The sequence below is a fragment of the Leptosomus discolor genome, chromosome 2 (genome assembly GCF_034619465.1).
Source record: "Leptosomus discolor isolate bLepDis1 chromosome 2, bLepDis1.hap2, whole genome shotgun sequence".
NCBI classification, from domain to species: domain Eukaryota; kingdom Metazoa; phylum Chordata; class Aves; order Leptosomiformes; family Leptosomidae; genus Leptosomus; species Leptosomus discolor.
In genome coordinates, this window is record NC_141392.1 from 684,071 (window position 1) to 706,635 (window position 22,565).

At 39.2% G+C, this 22,565-nt stretch overlaps 1 protein-coding gene across 1 annotated transcript in view; it reads left to right on the plus strand.

The window, feature by feature from the left end:
* BIRC6 (baculoviral IAP repeat containing 6) overlaps window positions 1-22,565 on the plus strand; it is a 188,164-nt gene that overhangs the window by 142,753 nt on the left and 22,846 nt on the right. The window contains exon 66 of the mRNA XM_086461818.1: window positions 22,172-22,382. Within this exon, the coding sequence (XP_086317944.1) occupies window positions 22,172-22,382 (211 nt within the window). The remainder of the gene's footprint in view (window positions 1-22,171; window positions 22,383-22,565) is intronic.

Sequence of the window (22,565 nt, forward strand, 5' to 3'; positions counted from 1 at the left end):
ATTTATACTGATTGAGCCAATATTGACTCAGGGTCGCAAAACCAAAATACACCATCTTCCACCTCATTCGTCCATAAATCCGTGTTACAGCATAGTTTCTGCAGCTGACTGAAATATCATTGCCAAATTCATTCTGGTTTAGATCCCTGACCTTACTTTATGCAGGTCCTTGTTTCGAAGTGACTTCCAAAAGCTACGTTGGTTCAGCAGTTATGAAATTCTACACAGCAGTAAGCTGTCACCCATACAAGGGCTGTATTTCTTTGCTTGTCATTTTATGGAAGGACTGGATGTAGCTTTGCAGCCTCGGAGAAGGGACTGAGCTGATTTTCAGACATGCAGCTCCTCTGTTGTTCATCTGTGGCACATGTAATACTAAGAATGGTATTTATTAAAATCAGGGCTTCCTTTTTTTTTTTTGGTGTTGTTTTTCTACTGTGTTTTTAATCCTAAACTCTCAAAAGTAGCTTTTCTATTAGAAGATATATGCAAGATATATTCATGTGTGTAAGAAATTCTATGATCTCAGACTGTCTGCAGCTTTGGATCTTACTCGAAGACATACATAGCTTTAATTTAAAACATGGAAATAGTTTCATCAGTTTCAGTAGTCTAATTGCCTGTTCCATGAGGTATGCGTTAGAGTTGCAATTCTGGGCCTCAACCATAAACGGTGCAAAAAAGGCAAAGTGACTTCAGGACCCGGTCCAGAAAGAGAGAGAGTACGCTCTTCTGGGCAAAGACTATTAAACCTGTTTTTCATGCAACACCATGAATCCTTGTGTGATGTGTTTGATTTTTCTTGAAAATAAGCATCAGGGTGAAAACGTGAGAGTTGTATTTGACTCACGTTAAACACATTCTAAAAATGGCGATATAGAAAATGCAACTTAAGATTTTTCTTTTTCATTCGGAGAATGTGTATTAGTGTGTCATTGTAATTATTATTTCTTAAAAGAAGTACAGAAACTATTCTTTATTTTTTCACACCACTTTAAAGGATTTTTAATTAGAAAAGCACATTATCAGTATAGCATGATGGTTTCAAATACAGATTCAGTAAAGGCAAGAAAAGCTAACCTTTTTCCAGCTTTCCACAAGACTAACGAAAATGCTGCAGAATATAGTCAATAGTTAAAATTTTATTTATAATATTACAGTTTTTGGTATAACAGTGTTCCTGTTTCCACAATTATTATACATCAGTGTAAGTTATAAGCCTGAATTATGGTGATCTAAAAATAAAACCCTTTTGTCTGTTTTCTGGTCTCGGCTATGAAGAGACATATTGCACAAAACCATAGAAAGCATCATGGGCTTGCTTATAGGTATTTTTAGATTTAATTACTGTCTTTCTATGTTCTGATTGTTTTCAGTGTTTGCTTATATTTCTTTTGTGTTTGCTGGCAATGAAACAGTGCCATCGCTGTTTCTGCTGTTTGGATTTAATCTGTTGCCAATGAGAAGTTGAATATCGTCTGCCTTCATTTACATAATTTAGCACCCTCGCTGGGCTCGCAGATACATTTAGCAGTCATTGATGCAGCGCCCTTAGCCAGACACTTTGCTCTGGAATGTTTTTGATTATCTTTTCAGACAGTGGGCTTTTTTGCTTTAAGTTTAGAAATCATTCTTACCCTCACTGGTCTTTGCACTGTGTTCTGTGCCATTGATGTTCAAAAATGTCATCAAAGTGTAGTGTAGATGTACACAAAAACAATAACAAATAAATTGAGCACAGTTCCAATAATCCCAAGGAGTGCTAAAATAGATTCTTCTTTTTCCTCTTTCTCCTCTTGCCTTTTCACATCTTCCAGTGTTGTGATGGCAGAGGTCCCCATTTTTCCTGCAAATACCTTCACCAGTATTCTGGCAGCTAGCTAGAAGAAAGAAAGTGAATGGTAAATCTGGTCTGACAAACATGCAAGCTTGATCTTTTTAAAAACAGTTCTGTACTTCTTCACCAAATATTTCTTAATGCTATATTTATTGAGTTGCATTTGTCTTTTGCTTTCTTTTGGTATGAACATGCCTATGTTAAAAGTAATTGTTCTGTAGACACAGATTTGATAGGAGTGAAAAATAGCTTGATGCTTGAAGCCAATTAATCTGCTTTATTATAAAAGAAATTTAAAATTTGTCTTTAGGTAGCTCATTTTTTTTTCTTATGAGGCATCAAACTGATGAAAACAGGTATGTGGGCATTGTCAAATACTCTGAAATGCCTGAGGAGATTATGTGAATTTCAGCTGTTGTTGAATATTTAACTGTCACAGTATAAAAACAGTTGAAAATCTTTGTCTGCTGTTTTGAGCATGGAAAATATGCCTCCTTAATACAGGCACAGGGTTTTTTTGACCAGTGAGCCCTAAGTAGGCAATTGCAGATGAGATCTTACCCTTTTACTTGTTTAATAGATCAGCTTTTGGACATCCATGCAACAGTAAACATTTAACAGAAAATGTCTGTCTCTTCAAATATAAAGGTGGTTGTTGTTATTACGTGTGCTTAGTATTGCAGTATGCCAAAGGCCAGTAGTACTCTTGTAATAACGAAATTCTATGTAATATAAGGATTTGAGATAGATATTTACAGATACATGTATGATTTATTACCTTTTTTGTTGCAAAAGTGAGGTTGACAGGTCATCTCTATTACTTAGCTACTCTTGTACTCTTAATTTACAGTCAAATATCCTCTGGAAACACATTCCCTGTAAAATTGTGTTCGTTGGTGGCAGAGATGTTGATATTATATGTAATCTGCTATGCTGTTTTAGCCTTATTGATCAGAAATTTCTAACCTTTAACCGAAATTTGATTGGGTTTTCTACTAGTTCAGATAACCCCAATTTACTGAAGATTTGCAATCCCATTTTATAGTGCAATAGCATTTTTCTCTCCTGGCAAATATATTTAATTATTGGAGATAAATGTATTTTTGCTCTAATTAAAGCCATCAGCTCAGAGCATATCTCACAGAAAGGTAAAAAGAAAAAAAAAAAGATGTTTCTTACCCTACATTGCATCAGGAATAAAATGTCATCAGACATGCTTCTTACTCGTCGATTCAGTGGCAAACCAGGCTTTTATCTTCATGAAGGGGCTGCTCTCCTCACTCAGACAGACCAGATAGGAGCATGAACAGTTCCTTGATGAAGAAGTTTATCAGTGAAGATAATAATGGTACAGAATCTTCCAAATCACTCGCCTTCTCTCTCAGTAATCCACTAAAGGAAGTGTAGCCGAAAACCAGCAAAACCCTTTCTGGTGATGATCCTCACTGTTGACTAATTCTCATTAAAACTGAGGATTTTTTTTTTTCCTTAGATGATGCAGAGCAAGAAAATGTATGCTGTTCGATTTTTGCCTTTAAAAAAAAAATACAAACAGCTCCCGGTTTTATTCAGTTATACTTAGTTATTTATTAAGACTTCAGAAAACCCCAGCCTTTGATTCACTCTTTGTGGCAGCCGTCTGAAGAGGCTTTCTCACGTTGACATGCTGTAATTCCAAATGCAGCGACCTACGTGCAGTCACACTATGTAATTTTAGTCCAGCCTGAAAGAGGATGAAAAGCCGCCTGCTTTACTGGCAGTGGTGTGAACGCTGCCACACACCTGCATTCAGAGCCTCTGGAAAGAATTCCAAGGTATTCTTCGGAGCATTGCATAACTTAGCCAGGCGAATCTGAAGAGAGGAATGGCAGTGGCTTCAGCTGCACACTGTGGCGAGCTGTGACATTGATTAAACACGCGCTTGGCACTTGCTGAATAAAGCAGGAGCTACGAGCCACCCTTGCAGACAGGGAGTTGCATAACAATGTGCGAGGCTCTGCTGCTTCATTGTCGGCCGGCACATTTCAGTCCTGTACCGACGGTGTGCAGAGGAGCAGAGTGAACTGTACTTCAGGGTTTTCTGGGCAAGCGCTGCGTGACAAATGGTGACATTAAGGCATTCAAGCTGAAACAGTGTTTCTGCCTTTTGTCTTTTTATGCTTTGTTTGACAGGCAATTGTTTCCATGGGAAATAATACTTCTAACGCTTTCCTCTTTCTGTTCGCCGCCCCGAGAATGCAGGTTAGTGTGTAATTAGTGAAAACACAGACTTAAAGAAAAACATTCCGGCTCTGATTTCGTAGGAAGCAGTAACTCGATTTTTTCCTAGGTAAATCAGAGACGTATTTTTTACCTGCCCTATGGGAAAGCAGGGGGAGCTCTGCGAAGTCTTGTCTTCTTCCCAATCTCTTCAGATAAAAAGCCACAATTTTAATAACCTGTGCAAGTAGCTGTGTTTCAAATAATTTTATTCAGTTACTTTGATCTATGAAGGCTATCCATGCAATGTGCATTCATTGGTACAGCATAGCTTGATATGAATGCAGCTGTATTTTACATCGATTAGAAAACTTATTTTTAAAGAAATACTTGCAATATCAAGCAACTCAGGATTCAAAAGTACAAAAAGCTTATGCATATGAAAAATCAAAATATTATTAATTACACTGAATTCAAGCAGTAGGAATGTAACTGGAAACCTTGATCACTTTCCAGAAGAGCATATTTTGGAAATTACAAGGCATTGTTTGAAATTCAGTTTTCAATACTCTTTTTGTGAGAAAGCAAAAAAGGGTAAAATCATTGCTTTAAATACTCCCCATTTTCAGACTAATTTACTTACACATTAACTCTTTTTTCTCTTTTTTTTTGAAGTGTCTAGGTACATTTGTTAGTTTCTTAGTAATGGCCAAAACTGCATATTTTACGTGTGCGTAATTTTAATGGTGAGTACCATGTCTGAAGTACTGTGAATTGTATGGTACTTGTACATGCTTTGCCCTTTCTCCTGAAAGTAATGTTCCCTCAGTGATGTTGTTTCACTCTAGAAGAATTAATGAGGTTATGTCTCTAGCCTAGCTTCCTTAAAATACATTCCAGCATGTGTATATGGTCTTTCCGTTTGAGCTCTTCCCTTATTCTGAAACGGCTGCTGCCACTTCAGTTGTTCCTGGAACTGTTTTCTGTCGGTGTAGCTCGAACATATTTCCGTATTCATTTAGATCTATTCAGAGATACAAAGATGGGGAAATTCTCACCTGTGTGTTCTGACCATTCCTGTTGCTGACAGCACCTACCAATAACTGAGTTTTCAAGCCATTGTACTGTATTAACTCTGACACGTTAAAAATCAAAACCCTTTCCTTTCTGAAAAGGGGAAATTGTGCAATGTGCTTCTTTTATTTAAAGATTAATGCTGTATTTGGAGGGTAGGAATCTGTCACCTTGTCAACACAACCAGGTATAAAGATTCAAGGTAAGCCGAAGAATTTCTTGCAATATTGTCAAGTATAAATAGTGGCAGTAAAGTAAATTCCACTGCAAATAACCAGCTAATGAAGATGTAACCACAGAGAGCAGCAAAAGGTTCACAGGACATTTCTTGGGCTGGTTATTGCCATTTTCATAGTTGTGGTGCCACTGGCACTTCAGTGGCTAAGGGAACCCAGGGAAACAAATCCCTCTGGGTGCCCTCCGCATGCGGTAAAGGCGGGCCAAACCTCCTGCCCACCGTGATTCAGAGCCAGCGTCTGCCGTGGACCTTGGCTTAATGGGGTGTCTCCCCTCCCGTCCCTCCGCTGTGTGGGTACGCGTGTCTGAGCAGATGTGCCGTGAACTGGTTTGGAAAACGGCCCCAGCCAAAAATAGTCCTGTAGCACAGCACATTGAGGGATGGGGCAGTAGCTGCTTAAGGTGTGAGTGTTGGCAAAGAGTTGCTGTTTGGGAAGAAAAAAAGAAAGGTTGTCAGGCTTAACATTTCTCAGGTAGAGGAATTCATCCATGTTGGATGGTATTTACAGATAGGTTCCTTATAGCTACAGTGCGTCTCCAGTATGAAGAGAAAATTTCATGAGAGATTTCTCACATGAGTAAAGTGAGTAATGTAGGTTGATTTGAAGAGGCCTTGATTTATCCATAATATTTGATGAGATTTGGAAAGATGGGGGGATAATTTACACTTCCAACATTAGAGTCTGGGAGTACTTTCAGTAATAAAACCGTTTGCTTTGGGGTGAACGTTAGATGGTTACGTAGTATTTGTGTTTGGACACTGGTATCCAAAAATGTCCTAAATTGAAATATATAAGTTCTGTCTAGGCAGAGCTTTGGCAACTCCTTGGTAACTGATTTGTGTAGCATCCCAAGAGCAGAACAAATTCTGTTGATGAGAGGTCATTCTGTTCATTACCGCTAATGTTTGAGCATTTGTATTCCATGGGAATAGACCTCAGGCAATACAAATGTGTGTGATAATTTGAAGATACTCATCCTTGAAGAGGAAGTTGCCGGGCTATCTTGTAAAAACTCAGTGGTATAAATCCAACAATTTACAGTGGTGATCCTTAGATGGTCATTATCCTGCTGTATGCTACTGCTATGAGTAGTGTGGTACACCCGTAACATCACATTTACAAAAGGAACAAAGAGTCTTAACCATTAAGTGTAAATTTTCTTTTTCGTCATGTATTTTTGTGGATTTATATAATTTTTATTTTCATGTACTCTAAGATTATTCTATATGCTGTGTTTTTTCATTGAAACAGCATGTTTTGAGTCAGCTAGTGTTTATCCTTATAAAGAGCAAATGCTCTGAAGAAGATGGCAAGTTGAAGCGGAATGTAAAGGAAGATTTGAAGAAGAAAATGGAAGGAAAAATGTAAAGAGCTGTCTAGACTTAAAAATCTGTTTAGGTTAAAACGCTGTAACAAAATCCAAAAAATCATTCATACATCAGTTGTCAGTGGTGACTGTTTTCCCTTGCAGTTGTTCTGCATTCCCCCCAAGATGCAGGGTACTACTTGAAATGTAGTAGCGCATGCATCCTGCAGGTGATCCGTTCTAGTTTTCTTCTCTGGTGACCTCCATGAACGTCTCTTTGTGAGATCTGACACTTTTTCAGTTAAACTGCAGAACGATAGAGCAAACCTGTGTCTGTTGGGAGATGCAATCGTATGCACAAATTAAGATGAACGGGTTGACTTGGCATAAGCGAGAAGTGGATATCTATGCGCCTTCCTTCTTCCTTAGGTTTTTTGGTTTTTCCCTCTCTCCTGAGAACTAAACACAGCTACTGTTTGCTTTGTGGGAGCTGTTAGCCTGTTTTTTATGATCTGGATTGATGTGTGATGCCCTTCGAGTCGGCAGTGATGGGCATGGCTGGTTTGAGTCAGGTTTCAAAGTATTTTTTTTACTTTTCTGTTGAAAAGAGGAAGCACTTAGATCTGTCAACTGTAGCAACAGAAGTTACTTTTAGATTTCTTACTACTCATTCACACCTCTTTCATGTGTTTCGTCTCAACATTCACTTGATGATTTTGACACTTCAACTATGTGTTTACATCTCCTTTCTGATTGAACTTCAATGCCTTTTGGCCATTGTCTGTTTGGGTTTTTTCCTGATTGTGTAACTTACTGACCCAGAATACCCTCGGAAAAATTCAGAATTCTCTCATAACTAACTAGCAAAGTTCCTCTAGTTTGTTGCCACCTGTCAGCCTTCATTTACCAGAAACTTACTTGTTCCAGTCTCTCAGAGTTGCTTTAAAATAGTTCTGTGTTAAGAAATCAGTGAAGCGGAGGGGAAGTAGTACTGGTTCTTCACCACCTCGTAGCACTGGTCAGGCTCAACCACTGCATTATTGTCTGCGAGCGCGGTAAGAATGCACACCGGTGTTCTGTCAAGAAAAGTGGTAAGTGACAGCTGAATAGTAGTTGAGGGAAAACTGAGCCAATCTGCCTTTGGAAGCTGCCGTATGACGTGTCACGTCTTTGTTTTGAGGGAACTGTTTTAATCACTCTCCTGATGAACTGAAGCAACTCAGAAGTTGGTGACTGGTGAATGCTCCTAAAGTAGAGGTGGGGGTTTCAGCCTCAACTGTGTGTGATGACCTTCTGGAAATGGTGGAAGGGAATGATGGAAAAAAGTCAAGAGGCTTTTTCTCTTCTTCAGTCTCTAGTCTCACATGGGACGTCAAGCAATCTTCATTTTTCTCTTCTTCACTGGTGTCAAAAAGAATCTCTTTTATGGGTATTGTACCTTTCAAAAGCAGTTGGTAACTTTTAACATGCTTCAGTCATGATTCAGTTCTCTGCAGCCCGAGAGGCTTTTTGGTCAAAGACAGCAGGTGGTGTCCGATGCTATTTCTTCACATTGGTTTGAGTGCAGGCTGCATGCTTCTGGGGGAGTATTGGGGCTTTCGATTATCAGGTTTTTGAACTGTCAGTGTTCATAAATTTTGGTGTGTTCATTCCACTGAGTGAATATTGGTTCCTTACTAGGCAAGCAAAGGGAGGCAGAGTAGTGAGAACTGATCCTAGTGCAGGAGGGTGGCTCTCGGAGAACAACAGTACCAAAACAAATTCCTCTTTCTGCAAAGCTCTAAAAGCATCTTACATTCTTTCTCACAAGGTATCTTGTCCATGTGAGTTTCCAGATGATAAGTGATCTTAAAAACCAAAACACACGAGCCTAGAAGATACCACCATCCCAGCACATTTTGGCACATTTCTTTCTCTGATTTGTCGTCTTTAGTTGGAAATAATTTCATCCTCTTATTCCAAAACTATCTCATGATATCTCTTACTTTCTATTGCAAAAGAATACAAATATATGCTTCTTGTATTTTCAAAACATTTAAAGTAGCAGACTGTTTCTTAGTAGATAGTGCTTTTGGACTAGAATTTTAATAACAGATTTATTTTTAAGTGTCAAAACCAGTTACCCATTTGAGCGGTTAATAATATAAAAGATTTATGAAAGAGCAACTTGTAAATTTGAACTTCTAACTCTACTATGTTTCAGAAATTTATTGTAATTTACAGGGAGTAATTATGAAAGTATGTATTGAAAATCATGGCATTGAGACCTTTGAGAATTAAAACCCTAGTTGTTACGAGGAACAAAGCAGCTTGGATTTGGTTTCTAATTGGGTACTGGATTGCATGGCAGATAAAACACTTAGTCTTTTGAAGACTGAAGTTTGCTTATTTCAAAGAGCTAATGGAAGTTACTTTTTCAACAAATCGCTGTTTAGCAAAGATCACTGAAAGATTAACTTCTGTACAGTTTCTGTACTGTACATTGCTTTATATGGCTTTTAAACATAAATCCATGAACGGAGAGCTCTTCATTAATTTATACAGCTGATGGTGGATTTTGTAGCTGCATGTACACAGCATACTTCAGACTAGCTTGCAACGTCTGGCCCCGCTCACTTGATCACAGTGAATTAAAGTGCATGTTAGATTTTCCAGAAGGAAGGGAGTTTTGTGGGAAAGATAGTCAAGAAATTATTAGGTGAAAAATAGGAGGGATAAAGGCTAGATTTTGATGGGCTCCTCACATCTCACCTTGTTCTTCCTTTTCCTGCTTCTCACCCACATATTTTGTGCTGCTGCCTAAAACTTTTCAGGAGAACAGTACTCTTGAATCAAGAGTGGGGTGTGGGTTTTTTGTCTGTTTGTTTTTGAGCCTCAAGTCACAGAAATCTTTCCAAATGGTGACTAATCCACTGAAGGTGCTTTACAGGACAATCCTGAAAACTTAAGTAAACAAGGTTTCTTTCTCATTTGGAGTCCACTGTGAAGTTCTGGACCTCTGTAGTTACAGGATGGTATGAGGGACAGACTGCTTCTGTATCTGTATCTGCTTGCCAAGGACCTGTAACTTTTTTACTATTCCACTTTGAATCCACTTAGACATCACTCTTCTGGTGCTAATGTGAGACAGACCTTGATGCCTTGCATGCCACTGTGTAGTGTGTTCTATGTAAAAGGAAACTAAACTGTGGTGTTTGCCTTCTTGCCTCCCGCAGATGAGAGACCTTTCTTTAATGAGCTTTCAGGAGAAATGCAGTTAAATGCTGATCCTCGATACAAGGATGTGTAGAAGCTAACAAATGATACGTGAGATGCAGCTGGTGTTCATTTCAATCCTGAAGTTAGTTTCTGAACGTTTATTTTGAATTATTCACTTGAGAAATAAAAGTTAGGGGCTGTTGTCTTCAAAAGTGTTTGGTTTTGGCTGTAAGTGTTTGGTTTTGGCCATAAGTGTTCCATGAAATTCTCTGCCAATAGACTGTCACCATCTTGTGATAGCTGTTTAATTTCCAGAGAATAGTACAGGTCACTGACATGAGACTGTTGAAGGCACAAGGCAGTAAAGCTTCTGCCTTGTTTAAAGTGAAGGAAGCCTATCCTTAAGCCTTCCTGGTCCATTTACCTCATTGCGAAGGCCCATGAGCCTTTCATCCAAGAGTTCCTTTTTTACCTTAATTAATTGGAAGCCAACACTGGTAGTTATATCCCTGCTTGTAGGGCAAGATTGGGAGTCTAAAAGTACTAGACTCGTTTTCCTTCTGAGGGTAATTGGTAAAGACATTCATCAGGCCCTTTAAAATTTGAGGTACCACATTGCATCTTTCAGAATTTCCAGAGTAAATAATGCTGGACCTCCTATTTTTTCTCACCTTACTGTAGTCAGACAGTACATCTCAAGTGGTTTCAGTTAGGCTTGGTAATCATGGTTGGGAATATCGGTGCTGGGTGTCTGGAACAGATTGCTGTGCATCACCACATACTACAAACACTCACAGGTTTTACTGGAGGCATTAAGAATTAATTTTAAAAATAACGCCTTTCATTACCAACAGATTCAGTCCTTTTTGAGAAAAGAATGACGTCAGAGGAGAATGCGACATCATGCTAGATGTCCTGTGGTTCCATATTACATCACAGAAACATACGGTCTGCTGCTTTCCTTTTTCTTAACTCTCATGCTTCCTGGTCCTTGTTTCTAAAGATACAGTAGCCACCTAAGGAGCATGAATGTTTTATGGGTACACACAAGAGACTCCGGAAAGGACTGTAAGTAATGCATTTTCAGTTGATTCTTGTCTTTTTTTTTTTTCCGTGTTAGTGGCTCTGTCAATTAGCAGCAGCACAATTGGATAAGCTGCTAAAAATGTCTTGACCAAACAAACTAGCAGTGTGTTCACGTACAGAGCAGGTTGCCAACGTTAGTTCTAGACATTTTTACTTACTCTTTCCTAAGAGCGACCTCGCTGTTCTTTCAGGGAAGCGTTTTGTCAGCTGAGGCGTGTAGCTCAGCATGCATTTGAGAGGAGCTTGCCGGGACGTTGAGGTGAGGGCCAGCTTTCGTTTTCAGCAGTTGGAAGTCTCGTTTGTTTGGTCAAGTGATAGATCTTTCTTACTCCAGGCAGTAACAGTCTCACTTGTCTTTTATTTCTTTTGTGTTCTTGTTTTCTCTCCTGTTTTTGAAAATAAAATATTGTACGTGTGCCTGGTGTTTCCCCTTCTCTTACGCAGACGCTTCCCATTCCTAGGGTTCCCTTACTGTTCTCTGAGGGTATTCGTAGTATTGAGTGTTAAGTCAAAGGAAATGGATCTCTGTGGCTGAAGGAGTTAGTCTAGAAAAAGAGTTAATCTATGGTAGATTACTCCAACACACAAACTCTAGCTTTTTTTAATAGTACGTGTATCTTCTTGTCCTCTCTAGAGGACAACTTCAGTATAGTGCTGCTCATTAACAAAAGAATATTTTCGTTTCTTCTGGGTGAGTCTTTATTGTCATACTGTAACACCATGGAGGATGATCTGTCTGAACAAGTGATGCAGGAACATGCATGAGGTTGCACAGAAGGTGCAAATTCTCCTATTCCACAAGTCTGGGGCACAGAGATAGTTGATTCTCCCCATCTTCTTAGACTCGGGGAGGCTATTAAGCTTGAGTTCTTCTCCTCAGCCAGCACTTTGCATGTTTACCGAAAGCCTATCTTGGTATTGAAACAACCAACTAGTCTCTAGAAAATATGCTGAAGTGATAAAGGTTCTGTTTTGCATATGCACAGGGCTCTGCCATCTTGGCCAAGCAAAATAATTAGATATTTAAGGCAGAGTGAGATTCCTAAGTAGTCTGCTTTCTCACCGCTGAGGACGAGATCTTCTGGGTGTGCTCCCACGTACGGAAAGTTTGCCATAAAGCGCAGGAACCGCATGTCCTCTCATTCCAGTAACGATGTTGGTATCCTCTGCTGACAGAACAGAAGACCCAGGTCTTGGCCTTTTTCCATCTGCTGAAGTAATAGTTTAAAAACACCCTGCAACTTCATTACCTAATTTTGAAAATCCATATTGATTTTTGTAGCATGTGCAATGAAATGGCAGGTTTCCATCTTATTTTCAATTTCCATCTTATTCTCAAATACTAGTGACTGTTTTATGGGCTGGAAGGGGTAACGTTCAGACTAAGGACCATTTCAAGGTGGCTGTTTGCCCACTCTTCTGCCAAAAATAGTGAAATCGCTATTCCCTCCTCCAGCGCAGGGATGATGAAAGCCAGATTAACTTCCTTAAAAATCCTGCTTCATGTTCTTAGAGTAGCCATACCTTTCCTTTCATCTTTGTGGAGTGCTTGCACTTGAGACACTTAACATGAGGTGATAGGCAAGCTTGCACCTGATTTGTTTTGGGTTTATTTTTACTTTTTTCCAGAAAGGTTTTGTCCGCAGAATGTTTAAATTTTATATTTTTTTCTCTACAGAAAATACTTTTCTTATTGTCTTGGCTAAGCAGAAGATTCATTTGACACTTCTAGCTTACCTTTAATATTAGATTTATTTTATTACATCTACCTCAAAAAATACTGGTCCTTTTTATCTTATTAAATGCTGTAGTACAGAGTAGTATTAATAATGAAATTGGTTTTTCCTCCCTTGACCAAGCAAAAAACTTCATTCTCATGCAGTCTCTGAATGCCTTTCTTATGTATATTTCCTCATGTCTTTTTTTTTTTATATCTATCTTTTTACCTGTGCCTTTCTTTATATTATTATGTGTTTATTGGATAATACAGAGCAATCCTGCGGCTTTACACTGATGCTTCCTTACACTTGTTTTCTAGGTTTGGATACAAACACGATTTGGTTATAGCTTTATGCTTTATTTGCGTTTCTTGATATTTTGTTCGTTTTAAAGAACTGATATTGGGTAAAACCAGCGATCTTTCAGAGGAGAGATTTTTAAAACTTGCAGAGGGGTTGGATCGCGTGGCAGCACGGACTCCCTCTACAGCACTCTGCTCATCCGTTCTGCACTGGTGCCTACTGGGCCGTTTTTTCAAACAAACAAACAAAAGCAATTAATATAGAGTTTTGCATTGGTACTTTTCATTCGTCATCCTTACTTGATGGTTTATTCCCCACCCCCCGTGTTAGATGGCTCTGTAGCCCCCAGAAGCATCCCTTCATTACCAGACCACTTTTTCAAGGTTATTTGGAGCGCTCTTCAATGGCGGAGAGGGACCTCTCTAATGGATTCCATTATCAGGGACCAGAGTGTGGCATGGAAATAGTAGTATCTCCAAAACTGGGGGCCATGCATGGTTTCAGTAGTCATGCTTTAAAAGCTCCGTTTGGTTTGTCTTTTGTGTCATTTGGTTTTCTTTTTCCTGTCCTTTCTAAATACAGGAGATTGTGTCTGTTTACTCAACTGTACGCTCTAGCGTAATGAGATAATGCCGTGTGCTTTTTCTGGCTAAGGTTTTTTCTGGATTTGTGGATACATTTGTGGCAAGTCTTTAAGTGTTGTTTGACTTACTTGTAAATAAAACTTTCCTGAAAATACTTGACTTCGCCAAAATAAAACATTCTTTAAAAAATAAGCAAGCCACAAGTAGTTAAGAGCCAATGTCTGCTCCCTTGAGCCACATGACTACACTAACTCCAGATGACTGACCAACGAACTTGAGCAATGCGTTTTGCTTCTAAAATTGAACACAGTTTTCCTTTTATATTGTAGTTAAACTGTTATTTTTGTCCAAGTTTCCTAGAAGACCCTTGTAAAATAGCAATGCCAAGACAGACCGAGGTTGTTGCCCGTTACTTTATCACCAACAGTGGACAGTAACAGATGCCTGTGGGAGAATATAGGGATGGGCTGACATAGAAATGCTGCCCTGATACTGCTAGTATGTGGCCAAGGGTGGTATCTCCTCATTGGTTACCCCTTGATGGCCTGTTCTCACATGAATTTACCCAGTTACTTTTGAACGTGTGACAATATTTGCTGCCCCAGCATTTAGTGCTAAGCTTTGCCAGAGCTTGACAGTGATGCGTGCTGTAGTGTATGTTCTTTTACCAGTGGCACTGTTTCTTCTAGTGGTGCGCCTGTTCTTGGAGTGTATTGAACAGCCCAATTCTAGTCACTTTTTTAACCACTCATAATTTTAAAAAAAACCTGATACACTTAATTAGTCACTGAGGCTGCAAAGCCTTGGTTTATTCATTTTAGATAGTACAGCAGCTCATTCCATGCCTTGAGGGGCTTAGTCACCTTTCTCTTGTCCCTTCTGTCCTGTCCCTTTGAGAAAGGGGAAAGACGCACATGGTGTTGAAGCAGTACCAATGCTTGATTGCAGTGTCATTAAGTAATTTTTAATTTCTCTTCACCTTTTCTAACATTTCATGTGATTTTTTTTTTTTTTTTTTTGTCTGCTAATGGGCTCAGTACTGACATCAGAAGAGCAAAATTTTAAGACTCTCTGCACAATAGTAATAATCAGCTCTGAGCCTGGCACTGTACGAGTTCGGTTCAGAGGCCCACCCTTCCTGCGTTGTTTTACTGCTCTGACGCAGGGTTTGTAACTTCAGCCCTGGAAGGGGGGCTTAACCCCTCCGCCTTCTGCTTCGTTATCCCAAGGTCTTTTCTGATGCCGTTTTTCTGATACACAAAATGGTACTGTGAAAATGCTTATGTTATTCCTATAAAGAAAGGTGAAGAAAAAGTCAAGCTAATTAAATTATTACAAGATGACAATATTTAGAAAGCTTTTGTTTTATTTGTACCCGAAGGCTAATGGTTTCTTAGAGGTCTGATTTTGAAATATTCTGTAGGCAATCTTTTTTCCTATCAAAATGGAGCAGAACACAGGGTGTTAATTAGGCCTATTATAAAAGCGGCTTGCCCTGGGTTGATTCTGAAACAGAAAATCAAGAGGCAGCAGAGCATGACGTATTTGGAACTGACACTATTGCCTGCAGCGTGGACTGCATTCATAGATCATATGTTTGCAAAGATGCGGTAAACGGGGCTGAGGAGCGGCTCCGGTTTTAACATACTTAGCAAAAGGCCGTGTGGGCCTGTTGGACGGGCAGCGTGCCTCGCTCGTGCGTGGCAGTCGCTGCGGCCACGAGACTGTCTGGAGGTTTTAATTAAAAGTACAAAACGAGGGGTTCCTTTGTGTGGCTTTTTTGAACAGCTACAGTTCATAGCTACTGAGAGTCTTTAATATGATAATGAGATCCTGAAGTCTTTAATTTAATTACGGTTTTAGGTTAGTGAATAGCATATAGTGTCCTCGGTAGTTACTAAGCATGTTTTAGAAATGGTGTAAAATTGACAGAACTCCAAGATCTGTTTTTAAATTATTCTGAGGTAAAAAAAAGTAAAATAAAACAAAAAAGAAAAACGTAGTGGCAGGTGTGTGTGGTACTGCAGTTGTGATCGTAACATTGGACTCAAACTTCTGAGTACGTAGCACGGTAATGAGAGTGTCTCATTTTAGCTTCCGAAATTGAGGAGATCCATCCCCCTAAACTTTAATGCTACAAAAGAAAAAAAAAAAAAAATAGGTGTCTTGGGATACAAAGGTATTTTCTTGTCTTTTTTTTTTTTTTTTTTTTTTTTTTTTCCCAGAGTTGTTGTGGGTACGCTGTTGTAAATGTTGGGCATTTGGGCATGATGCGAATAGAACAGTTTTATAATGTAGCTGCTCGACATAACTGTCAGGGGTTTCCTTTTACGTTACTTAAAACAGAGGCAGGATTAGACTTCTGGACAAATGTTTAACAAAGTTCAGTCATTTGACTTTCCAGGAGGGTGTAAAGGCTCATTGAAATAGGAGGAAAATAGATCCAAAACAAAATAATAGATAAGACTTGATGGCATCTGTTGGGTCACTGGAAACACTACCCCATGTGAGGAGGAGGCCACTTGGAATGCAAGATGAGACTGTAATTATAAAATCAGAATTCAACTTCATCTTTAATTGCAGAGATCCATTTATCTTCCTTTCAAGTTTTAACCTGGTTTTTTCCCTCTTCTGATCTGTTAAATGTAAGCCATGCTTGTAGCCATTTGCAGGAATTTTTTGGTTTAAATTTACATTTCCTGGTTTTAGATATGCATTCTCTCCAGAATGCCTTTTTCTTTTCAGTTATTTCCTTTTAATTGTCTGTTAGTGACCGTCCCTCTCGTGTTGCATGTCAGTCATGTCTAGTGGTCAGAATGAAAAAGAAATTGCACATAAGCAAAAATAGTCATACTTTCCTGGGCCTCTGAAATAACTGAAACTCAAGAAGTCCTTAAATGATGCGAGTCTAGTAAATGAGAAATGATGTACAGGAGATAGATCGAGAGCACGTGTATGCGCCATTTCTCGTCGCACGGAAGCAAGGAGGGTATGCATCTGGCAATGTGATATAGTTAAAACTGGTAAAGGTATTTGGGGGTTTCCCTCAAGTGTCTGTTTCATTTTACATCAAGTTTGTAGGCTCCTCTGGGTTAGGAATACCTAGTGTAGTCACAGTGAGAATCACAGTGGGAAGGCCTTGGCATCAGCTGCAACTAAAGCAGAACTTTTTCTCATTTTCTTACAAATTATTCTTCTCTATTTGTTTATCTGCTGTAAAGTGTGAAGATTTTTGGATATAATGGATATGCTATATTAATAGTTTCCTTTATTTTAAAATAAATGTGCATATTTTTTGTGATATGTTTTAAATATCCTTTGCAATGGAAATAAGTTTTATAATCTTATTCATAGCCAGTTAAGTTGTACTGAGGATCTTAAATGAATTGCAAAAAAAAAAAAAATTATTGCTGTTCAGTACTATCTATTTAATGGGCCATTAGGCCTGGCTGTTCTTTGTTTGAATATTGTATAATACTAAAAGAAAGCAAAGGAGTATTAGACTCAGTTGGGCCATTATCTTGTTACAGATATATATGCAATTTAAGGTGATGCCTTGATCCTGTGAAACTATCTGCCCTCACGTGCTTTTTCATTATATTAAGGTTGTAATTTCTTATGGGTACTCGCGGGTTTTTGTAAGAAATAGATCTGGTTTGGTGATGAATAAATAGACGTGTGGAAAGCAACTGAAATGTTCTGAACTCACACACACAGTCTTTGAATGTTAACGAGTTGTTTCCCAGGAGTAAGTAGGCTGTGTCTGGAAGTGTTCAAAAATGTGCTCAGTGCCTTAATGTCTCATGACCTTTAGCCATGTGTGAAAGATTGCGGTTTTCAAAAGACAGAATACTCGGCAGTGTCTGAAAGTCCAGACTTCTTAAAATAGCTTCAGTCAGACTCCTTTTCCCTCCACCATCCCCCCAGATCAGACTGCTTGTTATTAGCATACAAGGGAGATCTGGGTTTATGAAATGTCTATTTTTTACCTATTTAGCCTTCAGCATCTTTCTAAACTGCAAATATTGTGGCAAGAGGCTGACTTGTATGATTCCACTAAAACGTGACCTTTTATTACCCAAAGGAATGGGCGGGGGAAGGATAAGACCTTATTCTACTAAACCATGAGATGTTTTGCAGATGTTTTCCACCCCTACCTACCTTAGTAAATGACAGTGAGCTTACTGAGATTTCTGATTTGCATAAATGCAACAGAATAAATTTAGACTTGAGCCGCTTTTTTGATGTGAACTGTGAGTGTATGTGCATGCTGCCTGTTGTCCCGAAAGGCTACAGTGAACTTCCTTGCTTGTTATCAAGTACAATAAGGCAGTTGCCTGTTTTTTGGACATAGCCACTCATCTTTCTGGAACTCGTAATTCCTGCAATTCATAAAGCAAAGGTGGTAATGACCGTGCTGCTGTTGTTATCCTTTAAATAAGCTCTCTGTGGTGGCGCTGGGATTCCAGCCTTCGAGAGCGCTGCTGTCCTTGCCTTGCCACCCACCCTTGGTGGTGGTGTGCTGCTGCCCCGTCACCGCCCGGCCCCGCTCCCTCACCCGGGGCTGTCACAGTCGCCCCTGGGCGCCGGCGAGGGGCTGGTGCGCCGACCTCCTGCAGCTGGCTGCTCGCGCTCCAGGTGCAAATCCCTGCTCTGAGTCTAATAATAAAATGATTTAATCTTTACCTCTCTTTTGGTGTAAGTATGTGGCATATAGTCATTTGAGGAATGCTTGGTACACCTGGCACAGGTTCAGATAGGCACGCTCGGGCAGCAGTTCTGTTCAAGAGTCAACAAGGGGGAGGTTTTGCACTGGTCCCTGGTGCTGGGGTTGGACCTTCCTCAGCAGTTTGCTGCCCTGCAGAATCGGGGAGCACCAACAGCACAGGAGTGGACGGACGTGAAGTACCCCCCAGCCTGCACGGTCCAGGTGCAGTCAGTGTGGGAGGCTGGGAGCACCGCACTGAGCTGCTTGGAAAAGGTACTCGTCATCATTTAGTAACGGTTTTGACTTTGGGATAACAGAGGATCCGGGATAACGTGTCCATCTGTAATTTCTGCAAAGTCAAGAATTCTGATCTCCCGTTTTCTTTTTCTGAGGGATGCTGTGTATTTGCAGTTTTGTGCATGCCCGCGTAAATAAAACGTTGTTAGTGCCTGATACGTTTAAGATGTACTAATGCTCTTCAAATTATGTCTCTATTATAAGCAAAAGTATTTAGTTCTGTTTTGTGATATGTTGGATTTTCTTCCCTACACAAGAAGCTACCTTACTGAATTCATCTAAAATGTTGTGCTACACCTGCATTGCTCAGTTCAGTCCAGCAGGAAAAAACTGGGTATGTTCCCAAGGAATAGCATACTTTGAAGACAACAGTGGATTACTTTTACCGCTTGTTCTTCATTGAAGTTTATATTTGCTTAAAATTCAAATTGCTGCATCTTAGTTGGTGATACCTGTGTGCAAGGATGATAGTCTGAAGGTTCCATTGCTTCTATTTGATGGAAGTAGGATTTGTTCATTGCAGATTTGTATTTTATACTTTTATTCATGTTTTTAGTATTTTAATACTAATCCCTTTAAAGGACTTTGTTACAGGATCTAAATAATTTTTTACAAAGCTGTATCATTTGTATTTCTGAAATGCTCTCCCCAAACACATACATGATGATATGTAAAGGGAAGACATCTCTCATAAATCCCAACTAACTGAATGTGCTGCAGACACTGAGAGCAGTAGAGATGATGATGGTACAGCCTGAACACTGAGGTTCTAGTTTGAACGCTGCTGGGCGTGCTAAGCCACTGTCAGTCCAGAAGGCTGGTGTTGGAACATTTGTGGGTGCAGCCGGCCACACCAGGGGATGGACAGGTTAGCCAACAGTAGGTCTGGGCCAGGGGGGTATTCTGCAAAGGAGTGTCTTGTAGTTGTAGTGGCTGAAAACATAGTGTCTTAAAAATTGAGTGTTGTCCAGTTTGGAACATCTAATTACATGTAAACATAGATATTTAAAAAAATGCTCAAGTCATCTTAACCTATTTCAGAAGGCAGAGCTGCATCTGCAGAAGACGTATACCGTAGTGAGTTTGGTGTTCTCTTTGGACTGAAAGCAAAGTGGGCACAAGTAGATGAACTGCCAAATAAATGCAATAAAGAGTAATTTGCTAGTTTTCAGTTCTTTACAGCAAGTTTTTCTGATACCCAGATATCCAGTCTTGATAAATATTTTTAGGATTTAGATTGGGGATGGGGAGGAATCCTGACATTTTGGGCACACACACTTGCCTGGGTCATAATCCTTAGTAAGTATGTACAGGCCTTGGACAAAAATACTGTAAGACATAATGAAATCAAGAAATTGAGTTTAGAAGAGCCTAGCATTAATGGAGAAGAAATAGGTGGTTGTTCCCTACAAGATTGTTTAAATCGAAACCCAGGGAGTGCATTTCGTTTGTTTCACGTGGGAACAGTTGTGAAGCGGTGCAAGTGAATTGAATCTGCTAAAACCAGGAATTCTCTCCTGTCTTTCTGGAAAACATTCTCGTTTTAAAGTTATGTCAGTTCAGTTTCCCTCATGACAGTAATTTTGAATTTAACTATCCATTTAGCAAAGGAGAGGGCAAGCAAGCACTGAAGGAGTTGAAATTATGTATTCTGGCCTCATGAAAATTTCATGGTTAAAATAAATAAATAAAAGCTTTCCAGACCTGAAATGCTGTGGTTATCTAAGAGGTCGTGTATCCCTTCACTTGCTCCCTTCGTAACAAACAGCTATGGATCAAATTGAGGAGCTGCTTGATCTTTACCACTACAGGTGGGAGGTGGTTTCTGGCGAGGGCTGTGGGGTTTTGTGGTCTCCCTTTCCTTTGCCCTGCCCCTCCCCCACATTTTTTCTTCTTTCTTTTTCTTTTTAATTCACACATGATCAGATCTATTAATGTTTATTTTAATGCCATTTTACACAGTGGGGATTTTCCTGTGGGCAATCATTTTTCAATAGAGACTGAGCATAAGGAATGGAGATAGTATATATAAATACACATATATAAGATACGTTTATATACGTAAAACGTGAGAATTGACAGATAATTGAAACTGGTTTTCTTATTGCCAATGTTTAAATTCAAAGGAGTTGGCTTTAAATATATGGAATATTTTGACACAGGATATTTTTAGAGCCATGATACCAGGCCTGACAGATTGTTTAGTTTCAGTAAATTTTCTTCTTGTTCAGCCCAACGGAACCTCACCCAGTTAAGAGTTTGTGCCATTGTAATGGTTTCAAAATACGAAGAGCAAGCTGTTGATCAAAGAACTCTTAAATCCAGCTTTAAACCTACATAAACCGGCTCGTTGAATTTGCTTGGCTATTTATACTGTGCCATCGTGCTGTATTTAGAGCTAAGGGTTTGGTGACAGGAGATGAAAGTTTGTGATCTGCTGTAGCTTGGAGGGCGAGATGTGCTAAATGAAACATTAAAGAGTTGTTCTATGCTTTGTTCTGTCCTAATGCGAGTTGTCAGGGGCGCTTTGTTTGTCAGGGGTTTTTCTGGAAAAAGCATAAATTTATTTTATCATAAACTCAGTCATTTGTAAATACTTTGAACTAGAGCATTTTTTTTTCTGCTGTTAGGTTAAAAATAGCATGTCCTAGGGACAGAGGAAGCAGCTGTGTTAAAGTATCTGTATATTGCTCCATTTTCAGGATTTCTATTAATGATACAAAGTCAGTTGAAATGACATCCATTGCATGTTTGTCCAAGCAAGTGGAAAAGAAAAATAAACAATGTGGTGCTGCAGAATCCATTAGAATTGTGTGTGTGTCTCCCTGTCTTTCCTAGTCAGAGGAGCTGATATCTATATTCTACCCACAGTTACTTTTCTAATACATATGCATCATGCTGAGCAGCACTAAGACAGTGAGGTTTGCCTACCTAATATATATTCTTATTCATCTTTACCGTTTCGTGGTTCATATGTATGCAGATAAGATTTGTATTTTCTTCATCCTTTGCAAGCTCTGAAGAATGTGTAATGGTTTTTAAAACGATACTTTCTCCATGAAAAGAAACAAATCTAGACTTCTTAGTAGATAACATCATTTATTTCATGCCCATAAATATTCCTGCAATAATGCAGACAAATCTTCCTCAAGGAGAAGAGACCTATAAATAAAGTGGGTGATATGAAAGTCTGTCTTTATTAACGCTTATGCTATTGGAATGCTATCAGAATCAGCAAATTCCGATCAACACCGTCGGTTACGATTTTTCCTCCATAGACAGATGTTTGTGATTCCTGTCAACATGCAGCTTGAGCCGGGGTTGTGTATTAAGCTACTAGAAATGAACACAGCATGTGGTAATCCTGTTCCGTACCTTGTTAGCACTTTTGTCCTCTTGTGTCTTTTGCTAACCTTTGTTTTCCAGGTATCTTATCTAATTTTTTCTGGACAAGTCCATTAAAACACAAATTACTAATGGCTGTTACAAAGTACTGTATTTTATAATTAAATGTCATACATATTTTAATAATTATTAAAATTAGATTTTCTATTGAAAACATATGTACTAAGAGCAGAGGGTCTTCAATTTTAGTAATTTTTGTAAACTTTTTTTCTCTTAGTTTTGGATATGGCCCGGCATGTTCCCCTTTACCGAGCTCTGCTAGAGTTACTCCGTGCTATTGCATCCTGCACGTCGATGGTACCATTACTGCTTCCTCTGTCGGGAGAAAGTAGTGAAGAGGAGGAGGAACAGTTGGAGTCACAAGCTTCTGTTGGGACTTTGTTGGCTAAAATGAAGACCTGTGTAGATACCTACACCAACCGACTGAGGTAATTGCTTTTATCTTCCCTAACCCTCTTTTAAACTGTATGTTGTACTTACAGGTTATGAATATAGAAATGAAAGAAGATGCAGTGTGTATGTTTATGTGAATGGGTGCTGCAGCCCAGAGAACCACCTGTTAGTTTATAGGTGTATATTCTGTTTTGCTGTACTATTTACAAGGAATTTTT